Source organism: Bubalus kerabau, chromosome 4 (genome assembly GCF_029407905.1).
Source record: "Bubalus kerabau isolate K-KA32 ecotype Philippines breed swamp buffalo chromosome 4, PCC_UOA_SB_1v2, whole genome shotgun sequence".
Classification (NCBI taxonomy): Eukaryota; Metazoa; Chordata; class Mammalia; order Artiodactyla; family Bovidae; genus Bubalus; species Bubalus kerabau.
In genome coordinates, this window is record NC_073627.1 from 87093284 (window position 1) to 87110102 (window position 16819).

A 16819-nucleotide genomic window follows, 5' to 3' on the forward strand; every position below is an offset into this window, starting at 1 on the left:
TGAGATCTAATCATTATTGACATTTTGTTTCAAACCAGTCTTACATTACAGTAAATGTACCCATTTACCCAGTGTTTATTTCCTCAACTCTAGAAAGCACAACTGGTCAAGACATACCTAGCAACTGGGAGAATCCCCAAATTGGATCCCTGACCTACAATAATTAGGCTTCCTGTGTATTGAGGATGATTAAATAGGAAATTTCAAATGGAGATCTTTAGAACTTACACCCCACTGAAGTAGTGAAACAAACATCCTGGAGAGATTGCCAAGGTTTGTATCCCCAGCAGAAGTTTAAAGGATTCTAGCACATCCCCTTTCAATTCATCTCTTTGGCCTATAGATAAGGCAGATGGATCTTGAGGAATGAGAGCACACTATTATAAAATTAGGTGCTTACTACAACTGCAGCTATATTTCCCAGTGTGTTTGCTTTGTTGGAGCAAATCAATACTGCCCCTTTTCTCCAGTTTGAGCTATTGATCTCAAAAATAGTTTTTCTGTGGAGTTGTTAAAGTCACCAGAAACAGCAGTAAACTTTAGTATCTCTCCTTAGGGCTCTACCAACCCTCCAACCATTTTCTATAGTTTAGTCCACTAGGAACTTGTTTGCTTCTCTATTCTACAGGACATCAAGCCAAGCCAACAATATAAATAATATCATGCTGATTTGACCTGATGAGCAAAAGGTAGTATACACACTAAATATCTTATTAAGGTATATGCATGCCAGAGAATGGAAGAATAAACACCACAGAAAATCAGAGATACATTACATATGTGAAGTTTCTAGGCATCAGTGGTCTGGTGCCTGTCAAAATTTCTCTTATCAAATGGTGAATGTGTTTCTGCATCTGATACCTGCTATCTCTGAGAAGTGGATCTCTAAATTTTGGTTGCAAAAAATAAATGATTTGGGCATCTTACTTTAACCTGTGTACCAAATTACCCAATAGGCTGTCAATTTGGGGTCCAGATCAAAAGGAGATTCTACAACAGAACCAAGCTTCTATTCAATCTGATTGCCACTTGGTTCACATGCTTGAAGTGCTTGAAGTGCCTATGACAGTTGGGGAACCTAAAGCAGAACCTTACAGATAAAACATAGTATATCTCTTTGGGATTTTGGAGAAAAATTATACTTTCTCAGCAGATTATTCTCAACTGAGAAATAGCTTCTAATACATTACTGGGTCCTGCCTGAGTGCAAACACTTACTACTGGTCATTAAATAATGATGTGCCCTGAAACACTCCTAATGAATAGGATGTTGTCTGCCCCAAAAGCTCACTGTAGCAGTATTCCATCAAGTGGAAGTAATAGTTAGGCTTTTCTCCACAAGTTTTGAAGTCACAAATAAGTTGTACAAAAAGTGGCCCAAACATCTATGGTTCACGTACTCCTGCCTTACTGCCTCCTCTCTTTTTCTGTAATGTGAAGTTGTCTATGAAAACAGAATGAGAAAGCACAATTTGATCTTTAATCACAGACAATTCCCCACATTATCGTGACAGTAGCTGAAGTGGACAGCTGCACTGCACGTGTGGCCCTGAAAGACCCTGAAAGTGGTAAAAAAAAAAAAAAAAAAAAAAAAAGCTTTTCAATGGGCAGAACTTCCAGCTTTCATACTGCCTGGAAGTAGAGGTGAATAGAGGTATAAATCTAAAATGAGTCATGAGCAGTGACTAACAGTTTGGCTGAATGGCCAGAAGCTTGGAAGAAACATGAAGATATATGATCTACAGAAGATGTATGTGGAAAGACCTCTCCAAATGTGTATGGATAAGAGAACAATTTTGTCCCAAACAAATATTCACCAAACAGCAACCTTAAAGGAAGAGACCTTAATAAACATATACACAAGGTAACTCATTCTTTTCCCATTCTTTTATTCCCATAATTGCTCAATTGGCTCATGAAGACAATAATTACATAGAAATATGGAGCTTATGTATGGACTTAGCAAAATGGATTTCTACTCATCGAGGCCAATTTGGCTCAAGTCATTGCTGAGTACCCAACCTGCCAAGAGCAAAGATCAACACTGAGCCCTAAAATGGCCATTCCCTGGGGAACTAGCCAGACACCTGGTAGCAAGTTTGTTACACTGAATCACTCCCATCATTGAAGGAGTAGCTCTTTGTTCTCACTGGAAAAGACATGGTTTTGCCTTTCCTACCCTAGTGTTTCTGCTTAAATCACCATCTGTGGGCTTACAGAATGCCATACTCATCTTCACAGTATTCCATACAACATTGCTTCTGACAAAAAAATAAAAAAGACAAAAAACAATTTTATAGCAAGTGAAGTGCAACATTGGTCTCAGTCTCATGCACTTCTCTAGTGTCATTATGTTCCCCTCATCCTGAAACAGCTGGCCTAATAAAATTATGGAATGGCCTTTGGAAGACTCAGTTATGACACCAGCTGGTGATAGCACTTTATGGGGCTGAAATAATGTCATCCAGGATGCAAGAAATGCTTTGAATAAGCTATAAATATGTAGTGATGTTTTTCCTATACTCAGAATTTAGGAGTTTAGGAACCATAGGGCAGATATGGAAACAGCTCCTCTCACATTAACAATAATGATGCAAAAGCAACATTTTCATTTCCTTTCCCTATAACTTTTTGGGGGTTTAGAAGTTGTACTTCCAAAAGGAGAAATGATTCCACCAAAGAATACAGCATTGTACTGGAACCTAAGACTACCACTGGCTACTCTGGGCACCTCATAACACTGACACAAGAAAGGGTGAGGAAAATATTTCCAGAATGCAGGAGATCCTCCAGAGTATCGCTTAGTCTTCCCATATTCTGTGGTAAAAGTTAATGGAAAGCTAGAACAACCCAATAAAGACAGGACTATAACAACAGACAGGAATAAAGATTTCGGTAATCTCAACAAATAAGGAAACACGACTGACTTACACACTAGCAGAGTAGACAGAATATGAAATGGAGAATGGGCAAAGTTATAAATATTACTGATGTCATGACTAGTTGAAAACATGAGGGCACTGATAGGAGCATTTATTTCTTCCTTGCTTCTAAGTGACCCCCATTTCCTTATTGTAACATAAGATTTACTAATAGTGGTTATAACAATACCTCAGAATGATAGGATATTCAAGGGGGGTTCTGACTCAGTCAGAAGAGGAATGAGCATCCCTCAAACATGGGTAAATCACTTTGTATTCTCTCTTATGAAGGGACATATATGTTTTCATTGAACAAAGAATCAATTTTAGGTGAAATAATGAATTATGTTTTACCTTTATTGGGAAGTAAATATGGTTAGTAAAAGTGAGTATGAATGCCATATTGACAAGGAGTGCACTGGACTGCTGGACTTGCTGATCACCTGTAGTTTCAGGTCCATCACCTGGTACCTGCTTCCAGACCCACAGAATTAGAAGCTGTGCAGAGGCATTAACTTCCTTTATACCTCCTTCACAACACCTTTCCTTGGAACCATCTGAGTGACTTGACATGCTAGATCTCACAGATTTCCTGAAAATTTCTACTTCTCTTGAAAGACCATTTGTCTACCCATACCAACACTTGGCAGATTAGTTAGTAACTCTCTGATCTGCCTATTTCCCTCTACCAAACTTTATCTTCCCAGCTCCTTATGTACGTATTCAGTCGAATTTCTAAAATACCTCCCTAATTTATAAAATAACTTTATATTTTATAATATAAAATAACTCCCTACTGGTACTCTTTTCCTGGTTGAATACTGACTGATAAATGTAGCATAAACATAAAACTCATTTGCTGCTCATTTACTCCATATATCCCGCAAAAGAATAAAAAAAAAAAAAAAACCATGTACAGTAATATGTGTATACCTGTGGCGGATTCATTTCAATATTTGGCAAAACTAATACAATATTGTAAAGTTTAAAAATAAAATAAAATTAAAAAAAAAAAGAATGGCTCACCTATGAAATCAACAATCAAACAGCAACAAACAAACTGGACCTAACATTGTTTATTTCTCTAGTGATGTCTGCCTTTGGGGTTCCAGGTTCACTAGAAGTAGATTAAATGCAATTACAGTATCCTTCTTCACGTTCCTCTAAATTCTCTATGTAACTTTTGCCTTCTATTCACCTTACAGTCATTTTTGTTATATGCTAGTTCTTTAAACATTTTCATTTCTCCTACTTTTAAAAATATTTCTTATAGAACCCTACATTGCCACCATAGTCATTTAGTATCTTATGCCTCTTTGCTTATATCCCAAGTTTTAGAATCACTCTTCATATATGGCACTCAGAACTGAACACATTACTTAAGCTAATATCTGAAGAACTCATATTTCAGAGTACATGGAACCATCATCTCCCTCCTTTTACATACATTTTTCCTATTAATGTAACCTAAATATCAACTGAACTTTTAGAACAGCCATGTTACATGGTAATCTCACAGTAAAACCAATAAATAACATTACTTTTTTTCTCAAAAACTTGTTGCAAACTCAGGTCTCTCTTTCTTCTTATCTATGTGTGTACAGTTGATTTTTTTAACCCTAAGATCTTGAATGTTATATCAACTCACTGCAATAGGAGTTACAGTCTAAGAATCAATCATTTAAAATTTGATTCTGTCAACTGAAAAATCAGTTGCCATTCACAGATGAGTGTGGTCCATGAATAAGATAACAATGAATTGTATATCTTTATTTCTTCATCTGCCAGAAGTTTTATAAAAGGTCAAGGACAGGATTCTAAAACATTTGCTGCTTGACTCAGATTTTTCTAGTCAACAATCTTTGGCACACTTGCTCAACTCTCTTTATATTTCCTGCTAACTATAAACATCTAGTCCATTGTTTATTGAACTTGTTGCTAGGATGGATGTTAACATTGGATATTTTTAAAAAACATTTTGACATAGATGTTTTGAAAAGACCACATTTGTGTACCTATTTTAAAACTATTAATGTTCTCATGAGACGACGTCATGTGGTCATTTTGACTTACGGATACTGTGACACAGTCTTGAGAAATTAAAATGCCATTTTTTAAATTACCAGTTAGGTAAAAATGAGAAATAGACATCGCTATAGTTCTTATACTTGTCATCCTATTTTCCCCGAACCCCTCATCATTAGCATGGAGTTCAGAAAGGGGAAATGACAATGAATTTTTCTCATTTGAGAAATATTTAGTAAGCAAAAACCAACAAAGGGTATTTTAATGTTTGGCACAGTTGCTCTGAAGTGTTACATCAAAACAGCTTAAATTTTACAGGACATGATGCCAAATAATTAAAGGTATAGCTTTGCAGTGCAGGCATCAATAATGAGATTATTTGGAGATGTGTGGGGATGGGAAGAATGAATCTGAGTGAGATCCTTTCTCCTCAAGGATGAGCATCTATGCTTAAGAATCAGGCTGCCCTGAGTAGACCTTTGACTTTATGAAGCTGATGATGCTTCATCTCCTCTTGTGCTTGCCAGCATAATTCTATTTACACAGTACATAAGCTTCTCTTGTATTGTGCAGGCTTTTTAATTTCAAAGACAAATAAATGTCTAAGGAACATGCATTTTAAAAAAGAGTTGAATGGATAGGTCACTTTGTAAATAATTTTTTTAGTTCCAAGTTCACAGACAGGAATCTCTAGAAGGGAAGGTCTTAAAATCCCCAGCATCTTTTTGGTTCAGCAGAAGTTGAAGGGAAAAATAGCAGATTTTACTCACTTGCTCTTCAGTTGTTCCCCTAACTAATCCATTTTCACAGAATAGCTAGATGACAGCTTACACCATGAGGCCTATGCATTGAATCAGAAGAATCAACATGGAATAGGTATTCTCCTTCTTCCTTCCCATCCTTAATTAGTGATTTAGGAGTTCATACCTCAAGCTGCATGGATGAGCATAAACCTCAAGATTACACAGAACTCGCTGATGTACCAACACTGTCAAATACTGCCACCACTGGTTGGTGGGTTGGTTTTGTATACATGGGTAACAGTCTGTGAGCAGCTTAAGGGCAGGTCTCATATCTTGGCACCTCTTTATCCTCTGGTCTAGCACAATGCCTGGCACAAAGTAGGTGCTTAATAAATAGTTGTTGAATAAACTAGTATTTTTATCTTTCATTTAATTCAGTCAGTGGAAAACTTGAGCACCTATTTATGTCCCAGAAACTCTAGGAAGCTGTGAGTGGACAAACAGGCATGAATCCTTCCTCAGACTTTATAGCCTAATTGAAACTGGTAAAGTAACTTCCACTCCTAACAACTGGCAATAGTATTTTAACATAAGGATGGGCAATACTATTGCCAAACCTCAATCTCCTCACATTCAAGTTAGTGGTTGGACAAAATATTCTGTAAGATTGTTTGAGTTCTAAACTTATTGTAAAGGGTAGGAAATGTATAAAGTACTATGTAAATTAACTTAAGTTTTAAAATTATAAAACAGTTTTAAAAATTTGAAAACTGTCCCTAATGGATGTTCTCCCCAGTTCAAAAGGCAAATGGATACATGCACATCATCACATAATCCACGTAAAGAATCCAGCAACTCTAGCACTCTTATGTTGTTGTATCAGATCTCTATTGTATAATGTAACTTCTTTGAGAGCACATTTTACATTCGGTATCCTCTATAGGATCTAGCACTTTTAAAATAACATTCAACAAATGAATTAATATAGTGGAAATACCTTAAAAATCACCAAGTATTCTAACCTGAATGGCATTTAGGAGATTCAAGAATCCCAAGAAATTGTATTCAAAACTATGTCTGTAAACCACTTTGCAGAGTTCTTTGGTTTTATCAGTCTCAAAGAGATCTACCATCCAAAATGGTTCCTTCATTTAGTATATATTAATTGAATATCAACTACTTGCCAAGCATTATACTATGATTTAGGCTTGGAATCTAAAACCTTTTTAATAAATAATGAATATTAACTGTATCAAATCTTTATAAGATCTGCTTTCTCACATTCATATCATTAAAAATAATGCATACTCTATTACACATTTACATCCTAAATCAGCATCAGATTCTATGCAGTTATTTAATATGATATTTGCTGGTAAAATATACTTTAGAAATATATTCTTATCTGGCTCAATGGAAAAGTCTAAAGATGACAGAACCAACAGAGCTTAAATGTATAATATACAGATAGTAAGATACACAAGTATATATAAATACACACATACACACACACATACACATAATTTAAGAAATCTTTAGTAAATAATGCTGTCAAATTCTTTTAACCATCTCTAATTCATCAACTATTTCACACCACAGCTGGATTTCCATTTATTCCTAACAACAGAATAGAGCTCCAATCCTTTAAAAGATAAATGATGACAAATAAAGAAAATTTCATAAAATTGTTTTGTTCTCAGGGACTTCCCACTGACTAAAATAAATAACTTTCAAATTCTCTAGATGGAGAACAAAAGTAATTTTAAAATCTCAAGAAAACCTTTAAAATTTAATGACAATTTTTCCCCTTGGAAATCTTTTATCCCCTCAATGCATTAAGCATTATCTATCTAGAGTCATTTAATATTCATATGAGCAGCTATATAAGTTTTCTGAATAAAATGATTTTTACCTTTGAGAATGGCTGCCATAGTCCTGCCACAAACATATGGAAAAGGTGATTTCCCCAGATTAAAGCATAAGCGTAAAGATTTAAATCCTCATCCTCATTAGATGTTCATTTTATTATATGAAAATTCAATATAGCGTGATCCAAAATAACCATTTTCAAAAAATGGGTACATCATACTAATATTAGGAACCATTTGTATCTAATTTCTACACCATTCCAGCACTTAGCTGCAATTAGTGATAGTGGCCAGGAGATGGAGCATTCTCATTTCCTAAGATTTACTTCATAGACCTTTGTTTAACTCACAAAATGTTTCCTTTAAACAGAAATGTTTTATAAATGGCACTTATCACCAATGGTAGATAGGAATGAAAAACAAGGCATTCAGAAAAAAATAAGGACTTAAATGTCTCAAAAGTTTTACTAACTACTAATCACTTATATGTGAATAAAATACTTTGAATACCTTTTATTTCTCCTGTGTACAAGAAGCAGAAGGAGGAAAAAAAGTTTAGAATACTACTTAGAATTACCTCAATTTTTCAATTCTTACTTCCGGCTCATTTTATATAATGCTAGACTGCTTCATAATGTATGTTATAATTATATGCTCCATTTTTTCAATGAACTAAAAACAAGTATAGTGTTAAATTAGGAATTTACAACCGATATCTTAAGGAGAAAATTCATTAAAGTAAAAATATTTCCTGAAATGGTTTTATTCAAGGCACACATGATGTTTAAATGTTTCTTTCACTTAATAAATGCTAAAGAAGAGTCTTTAGATCTCAAATCTATTATATTGCTTGTAAAAAAAAAATAGCATTTTTAAAGACTGATACATAGTGAACACATTAATAGATGTGGGTATGTGGGTTATAGTGCATGCTTCTAGAAATACTCCAGAAAGGGAGGTAGGCAGATGCATTACAGGTTGCTCTGATTTGGCCTGGAATGCAGTCTGCCACCAGTTACTGAGTCTTTGATGGGAAGGTAAGAAGAATCCCTAATCATTCCTGAAAAGGCATAATCCAAAGCTGGCCTACAAGGCAATGTTGGTACCAACCCAGGAGTCAGATATGGAGACATGAAACCAGACAGCCCTCTCCCTGGAGAGGAATATGCCAGTCGAAATGGACTGATACCTAGTCTAGGATTTAAGCTATAGAGACTTGAATCACCTCCATAAGAAGAAGTGTGAAGGGGAGAGAAAGCTGATTTATTTCCTAGAGTTCCAAAACCAATTCCAGCTAAACTAAAATTCGAAACTCTTGGAAAAGCTGTGTTTTCCAATGCTCCTGAATTTGCTAGGTCCCTGGTGTCTGGTTTATGTTCTTTTCCATTTAGGATCTCTTCAATAGCTTGGACCACATCCCCTTTGCAGAACTGCAGAATGCCTTCTAGCCTGCTGCGTCTGTAACTTGGGAAAATCTTGGTAAGGATATCAAGAGGATCTCTTGGTCTAGAGGACACAGTGGGATGGCTGGCTGTAGAATCAGTGAAGTCTTTGGCCCACTCACTTTCATTTCCTGATTCCAAATCAGAGGATGACAGGGACCTGGGACTCTCTTCCCCTCCTGACTGCTCCCCAGGATAAAGAGACTGAATGCTATCATCCTTGTTTGGGTTTTCTGAAATAGATGACCTGATGTTTTGTTTTCCAGCGACATCATTAGACTTAGGAGATGATCTCAGGGTAAATTGATGGGATTTAGACCCCAGTTCTTCTTGTCCACTCTGGCATGAGTCACATTTACTCTCCTTTTGTCCTGGGAAGAAGAAAAAAAGGAATGAAATAAAGGGAAAACTTCCAAGAACAAAGTACTGCCCAACTATAATTAATGCTGGATAAAATAACTTGTTTACTCATAGTATATTAATAATACTTATTATTCACTGTAAAAGACGTTAATGAACAAAAATTTTAAAATATCATTTGAAAATGCAGGTGTTGCAATAGTGAGAAAATGCAATTTATCATGTCATTTCAGGATCACAAAGTTCTATAATATACAAATGCTGTAGTTATTTAGGAATGAGAAAGTGAAATCTATTGTTACCCTCAAACGGTTAACATCAATATTTTACATTATTTGCCCCATTTAGCAATTCAAAATTTTCATAAATTTTACCCAAGTTTTGTTGTTATTCACATGAGGGCTTTTTTCCCACAGTGACAATATGCAAAAAGCACTAAATAAAACAATTGTTTAGATAAGAAACCAGAAAAAAAGAACAATCTTACTATTAAAATGAATATTCTATTTAATCACTAATGCTAAATTTCAAAAACTGGTTTTTCACTCACATTTCAGGTTCCAAATAAGGTTCCTGAATAATGTGAAAAAATAGCAGAATTTTTCACTTCCTTTCAAATCTAAACCAATAATGACAACTGCTATACCAATTTCAAATCATATCAGAGCTTGTATATTTCATTTTATGTGAGACACAATAGAGAGTTGATATTTTTCATAATCCTCTGTAAAATATGTACTTTCTCATTAAATCTCTAGGGAATATCAGTAAATGAGTTTATAATCAAATTGTTTCTAAAAGAAAATAATTTACAGCACTCTTCACTATTGGAATCTGCATATACTTTCAAAGTATCTTGTAAAAAATATTAGTCATTTGCCTTAACTCACAACTCTCTTTCAATATTAAGGGAAATGTTCCGAAAACAGTTTCACAGAAAAATTTGATTTTCTATCTCAATATGTTGAGCATATGAATATTAATAAAACAAGACTATCTTTAAATACTTTTTGCAAGGCTAATGCCAGGAAAACAATAATAAATATTTTTATTTTGATTTATATTTACTCTTAATCTATAGATGGAGTTTCTCTATTTCCATTAGAAAGTGTAAACTGTCAATGAGGTATTCAGTTTTACTGTCAAACTTTCTTCGAACAAGATTTATGAACTAACAAAACACATATAGCAATGATTTGCAACGCTCCTATGTTTTCTCAAAGAGCAGTCCTATATTCTAAGCAAATATCTACAGTTTGCTTTGTAAAATTAAATGTGTACAATTTAACACATTGAGAATGAAAATGCTGTCATTACGTCAAACATGACAAAAAAAGTGTTGCTTCTGCAAAATCACAAAGACTCTAGAATTTTCACCTTTAAATAAAATAATAAATGTCATCTAATGATATAGAGATAGATCAGCCTTGGTCTGCCACTCCATTTTATTTATAAATATGATTCACTACATATGACCCCTTGAACGTGTAAGGTATCACAGTTTCATCTCTATAGTAATTTTCATCTCTATAGTAATTTATGCATAAAACACAATATAATGTAATGAAATACTGATGGCATCAGACTGTCTAGAAAATAAGCGTCTTTAAAATACTGCAATATTGTTATGTCATCTCTTTTCTCTCAACTCCTGTAGCTGGTTTTTATCATTGTATGCTATGTATTATACTGTAGTTTTAGGACACATATAATTTTCCTTCTTTTGATTATAATATTCTTTTGTGTAGGAAAATCTTATTCACCTCTGAACCACTGTTTGTTTAATGAATAAATACACTAGTTTACTACAATTCATGGATATTGTATAAGAGAAGGTAGTCAATTTAGAAGTGTCTTTTCAAAAAAAAGAGGTCAACTGAGGCAAACAATAAAATAAAATAAATGATCTATAAAACATCACCCCCTCAAAAAAAATCACATAAGTTAATGCCTAGCAGAAGGTTGACAGTCAGATCTCATTGTCAATTTAGCTTGCAGAATTTTAATTTTTGCTTCTTTTTATAGCAGTTTTGCTTAACAACTTTATTCTTCAGCCCTCCTTGATTTTTGATGAGAAATGTTTAAACTACATTTTGTCCACTGACACAAACTAGAACATGGACAAAAAGTGACACAGGTGAAAACAAAATCATATATGTCTTATTTAAATAGAGAGTCTTTTTTCAAAAGTAAATGCTGTGATCTGTTAAGAGCTGCAATTTTCACAATTCAGAGAAGTTTTCTAATTAATAACTTAATACATCATTATATTTTAATTTCATATGACTCAACCTATCTTGGATTTATACAAAAACACCAAAATGACACTTTCGTGCAAGAATGACCTACTGTAGAATTATGAAATTTGCTAAAATACAGTAAGATTTATGTTAGCATGAAAAGTTAATTTGGGATAACCCTAGTCAAAAAAGGAAATCTTTTTACCTGACACAGAGGGTGAAGGCAGTTTGCAGTCAATAAGAGAAAAAAATTAAAACTTATTGGATAAGAAATCTCTAAGGTTAAAATCCCCAAAGATATGAAATTCTTGGACTTTGAAATTCATATCAATGGTTTTACAAACCTAAATTTATAAAACCTAAATTTCTTTCCTATGAGAACAGGTAAAACTTGAAACGTTAGTTTTCTACACTATTGGAGGCTAAAAAGCAGCTGAAGAAATGAGGTGGAATGCTTAAAATTTTTTAAAGAGTAAAAATGCTTTGGTAGATTTCAGTCTCCTCCCCACTTCTAGTTGGTCTGTCCCACAGGTAAAGACTGTACTCCCAACCACAAGTGAGTTTTCCATGCAAGATCACCATTAACTCTGGTTTTACAGCTAAAAAGAATACAGAGCAAGCTCAAAATGCAGTTTCTTTCACTAAGTTTTTCACTCAATCTTTGCTCTAAGTTCGTCTCCTCTCGCAGAGAAATTTGGGCACAAACTGCATTCCTAGAATGAGTTCCTCAACTGATCACTGGCACTTCATTTTTTCATTTATCCTATCACATAAGGGGACAGAAAGCCCTAAGGAAGTGAATGTGATAAGTCTCTAAGCAGCTTCCCAGAACCTAAATGCTTCTTTTACGTTCTTTCTCGCCCTCCTCCATGCCATGGCTGCTTATTTCAAAGATTTTTTCCCTCCTCCAAAACAAGCATTTTTCTTTTGCAAAGAGCAAATGTAAGATCTACTCACCTTGTTTTGCCTCTATATAATCTGGCTGGAAAATTTCGAAAACAGGGGTCGCCAGACCACTAGCCTGTCTCGAGGCACTCAGTCCCAGAGCAGTCACCGTCGCAGGTCCGCTCGAGGTCGTCTGGGAAGTCTCCGTTCTGCTGCAGCCTCCGGATGACCGACCCCCTGGCCCTGAGGGTCCAGGGTACAGAAGCCTTTGCAGCCCCCGAGCCTCGCTCTCCTCTTGGGCCTGCTGTCTGCGCAGCGCCACCTGTGCGGCCATGACACGCTGGCGCTCGGCGATCAGGGTGCACTTGGCACACGCGCAGTCCCGCCAGCGACAGAAGCGCTTGTGGCCCTTGAGGGCTGACACCACTCCGTGGTTGCGACAACGGGCGCACTTGGGTGTCCGTGGGTAGCCACCGGCCACAGCGCCCACCCCCCTTTCCAGTTCGGCAGGCGGCGGGTAACCTCCGCTTCCCGCGCTGGAGGCTGCCCTCAGAAAGAGGCTGGACGGGCGCAGGAAAGTTGGAGGAACAGGTATCCCCGGGGGTACCGGTAACGCCGGAGACTGGGGCGGAGGGGCCGCTACCACCAGTCCCGGGGCCAGGTGGAGTGGGCCGCTGCGGCTGCGGTCTCTACTGCCACACTGTGACTGCTCCATTTCCGAGAAGTGTCTGGTGAGGGAGGAGTCGCAACAGAAGAGTGCGCGGTCCACAGCTAAGCCTGTGAGATGCGGGAGCCAGGAGGGCCCGCCTTGGTCCCTCTGCCTACTACCCCCACACCGAAAAAGTCTGACACAATTCCCGCGATGAACTGGGGACAACCGCTTCCCAGAGCTGGAGACTCTAAGAGGCGCAGAACTCCACTGAGCCTCTTCGAGTCCCAGGGGCGCTAAGTTAATGCCTTGTTCTCCGCGCGCCTTCGCCTTCAGAAGCAAGAGAAGGCAAGACTGCAGAGGCTACCCCGCCCACTGGATCTACTGGCCAAGGGCTAAAACTGGGGAGGGAGGGCCGCGGCGGGACCTGACCGTCTGGGAGGAGGGGCGGTGGGAGACACAAGAAATTGCCCCTTCACACACACACAAAAGCCCTTTTCTCCCACTTGCTTCTCCATGAATTCCTCAATGTATTTTTTTTTTGTAAGATAATCTTCTCTCCCTTCCCATGCCTCTTTGTCCTTCGTAAATTAAGCAAGATTTGAAGTTCTTTCCCCAGTTCCTAGCTCCTCCTACGAAAGTCTGAAGATTTGAACATGGAGTTCTCCATTTCTTTCCTTTTCCCAGATGAAGTGTTTAAGATGGTGTGTGTGCTCAGTCGCTCAGTCGTGTCCGACTTTTTGCGACCCCATGGATTGTATAGCCTGCCAGGCTCCCCTGCCCTTTGTATTTTCCAGGCAAGAATACTGGAATGGGTTGTCATTTCCTTCTCCAGCTTAGATTGGTAGCACGGTCAAAATTAATGAGAAAGCACAAACAAGCTGCAAATACTACCCACACCTGAAAGATACCTTATTTTAGGGTCTTAGGGCTGCGTCAAAACAGTGGATAAGTATTTAAGGGACCTGATTCACGTTCAGAATCTTCTCATGCAAATTTGGATTCTATATATCATATTTTGACACATTATCATCCAAAGAAAACCTAATGAGTTTCTTATCTATAACTACTTATAGGTGGAAATTGTGTTAAAACTTTCAAAAATACTTCACATTTCTATTGTAAAGTGTTGGAGAGGGTCATCTAGACCATTCTTTAAACATGCTATTATTAATTGCACACTTAAAATATGCACTTAATGCCTTTAACTGTAAGAAAATATCATATTGCTTTTAAACCAAAAGACAATTTAAAGTAGGAAAGTAAAAAAAATAAAATAAAATAAAAAATAAAGCAGGAAAGTCATGAGTGTGTTCCTTAATGGAAAAGAGTCAGGGTTCTATCAGTTTTTCAAAGTAATATTCAACTGCCTTGACAGGCAATTCATATTCTAGTACTAAGATAGCAAGTAATAATGAAATTTTTACCATTCCACCTATTGACATCCAGGGAAGACATTGCTAATCAATATGGGCTTTCTCTTACTGGCCCACTTCACAGCAACACCACCATTACCATCCTCCCATACAGGCATCCTGATATTCTATCATAGAACTTCCCCACCCTTCCTAAGTATTAGAACTACCTAGGGGCGCGACTTCACTTTCACTTTTCACTTTCATTCACTGGAGAAGGAAATGGCAACCCACTCCAGTGTTCTTGCCTGGAGAATCGCAGGGACCGGGGAGCCCGGTAGGCTGCCGTCTATAGCGTCGCACAGAGTCGGACACGACTGACGTGACTTAGCAGCAGCAGCAGCAAGGAACTGATATAAATACTCTAAACCAAGTATTCTGATTCTTTTTGCTCTGAGTCTTTTAAACTCTCAAGGTGAAGATTATATATAACCAAGGTTTAGAATTGCCACTCTGGGATCTATTCCTAACCTCTGTGGAATCTACAATACCCAATTTTCTCAGACTTCTATATCTTTGTTCAAGCCACTCCTGTCTAAAAGCTATTTATTCCCCTATTGTGGAACTCACATCAAATGTATGAGTAATGAGTTTTCAGTGCTATGTGGATCGTTAAAGCACAGTGAAATACCTACTGAGAAAACAATTTATTTTTTCTACTATTTTTTAATGATCTTGATTACATAAAAGAAAATGCTCAGCTTGGTATAAATATGACTATCATTTGTTAAGCCTTATCAATTATGCTTTAAAAAAAAATTAAAAACACCTCAACAAGTAACACTGTTTGCCTGGAATTTAACACTATTTTTCTGTTTTTATTTGATTTTCAGTTATCTTCCAATTATGGCAAGTGATATTGATTTTCACCCAAATAAGTGAAAATAATTATTAAAGTAAACATATTTAAATAAAATATTTGTCTATTGAAATGGAAAATGACAAAATGTGTGAAAGACTAAAAACAAACCTTGTTGATAAAAAAAATAATGGAAATTGAAATAAATGGAGAGAGAGACCATTTCCATCGGTCAGAAGACTCAACATTCTAAAGATAGTTCTACCTAAATTGATCTATAGATAAATTCAACCTCAGTCAAAATTCCAGCAGAATTTTTTAGTAGAAATTGTCAAACCTGCTCCAAAATTCATTTTGAAATGCCAAGGAAAGACCTGGAATAGCCAAAACATCTTTGAAGAAAAAAGGATAAATAAAGTTGCAAGGCTAACAATATCTTACTTCAAGAATTATTATGAAGTTATAATAATAAAAACAGTGCATTAGTGGTAAAAAGATAGAAAAATCAACCAATATGGCAGAACAGACATTTTTAGAAATAGACTCACCCAAAAATAGACAACTAATTTTAGACAAAAGTGTAAAGACAATTCAGTGGAGAAAGGACAGTTTTTTCTCAACAAATTCTGCCAAAAAAATTGAACATCTGTATGCAAAAAAAAAAAAAAAATGTTTACCTTTGATCGGTACCTTATAGTTATAAATATATACTCAAAATGGATCACAGACCTAAATATAAGTGATAAAAGCATGTAACACAGGAGAACACCTTTGTGATCCTGGTTTTGCAAAGGATTTCTTATCTACAACACCAAAAATATGATTCATAAAAAGAACAAATCAATAAATTTTACTTTATCAAAATTAAATACATTTCTTCTTCAAGAGGCACTATTAAGAAACTGAGAGAAAATAGTTGTAATACATATATCTGTTAGAGGACATGTATACAGAATATATAAACAAATTTCAAAACTCAGTAAGAAAAAAAATAATTTAAGTGATTTGAACAAACAAACATGTCACCGGAGAAGATATATGGGTGGCAAATAAGCGCAACAAAAGATGTTGGACACCATTAGTCACTAAGAAAATGCATATTAAACTTACCATGAAGTACCATCACACATCTATTAGAATGGCTAAAATTTGAAAGATTAACCATATCAAGTATTGATGAGAATGTGGCTAACTAGAACTTTCAAACACTGCTTATGGACATGTAAAATAGTATAATCACTTTGCAGACCAGTTGACAATTTCTTTAAAAGTTAAACATGCTCATATTATATGATCCAGTCATTATATTCACTCCTAGGTATCAATTCAAGAGAAATTAAGCAAATGTTCATTAAAAAAATTCATATTAGCTTTATTCATATAGATGCAAATTGGAAAAACCCTAATGTTTATCAATAGTTGGTATAATCATATAACGGAACAAACTAAAGTACACTGATACATGCTATGAC

The 16819-nt window shown here is 36.0% G+C and overlaps 1 protein-coding gene and 1 long non-coding RNA gene across 3 annotated transcripts in view; both read right to left on the bottom strand.

Moving 5' to 3' along the window:
* LOC129649914 (uncharacterized) overlaps positions 1-16819 on the bottom strand; it is a 176207-nt gene that overhangs the window by 121108 nt on the left and 38280 nt on the right. The gene's annotated exons all lie outside the window — the stretch shown is intronic.
* DMRTA1 (DMRT like family A1) lies at positions 7200-13199 on the bottom strand. Its single transcript, XM_055577906.1, has 2 exons — positions 12557-13199; positions 7200-9370 (listed from the first exon to the last, which is right to left on the bottom strand). The coding sequence occupies exons 1-2, from the start codon at positions 13197-13199 to the stop codon at positions 8529-8531; spliced, it is 1485 nt and encodes a 494-aa protein (XP_055433881.1). The 3' UTR covers positions 7200-8528.

Coding starts and splice junctions, on each gene's coding strand:
- DMRTA1 (XM_055577906.1), bottom strand. CDS start 13,199: ATGGAGCAGTCACAGTGTGGCAGTAGAGACCGCAGCCGCAGCGGCCCA. Junction 9,371..12,556: donor TTATATAGAGGCAAAACAAG/GTGAGTAGATCT, acceptor TCTTCTTCCCAG/GACAAAAGGAGAGTAAATGT.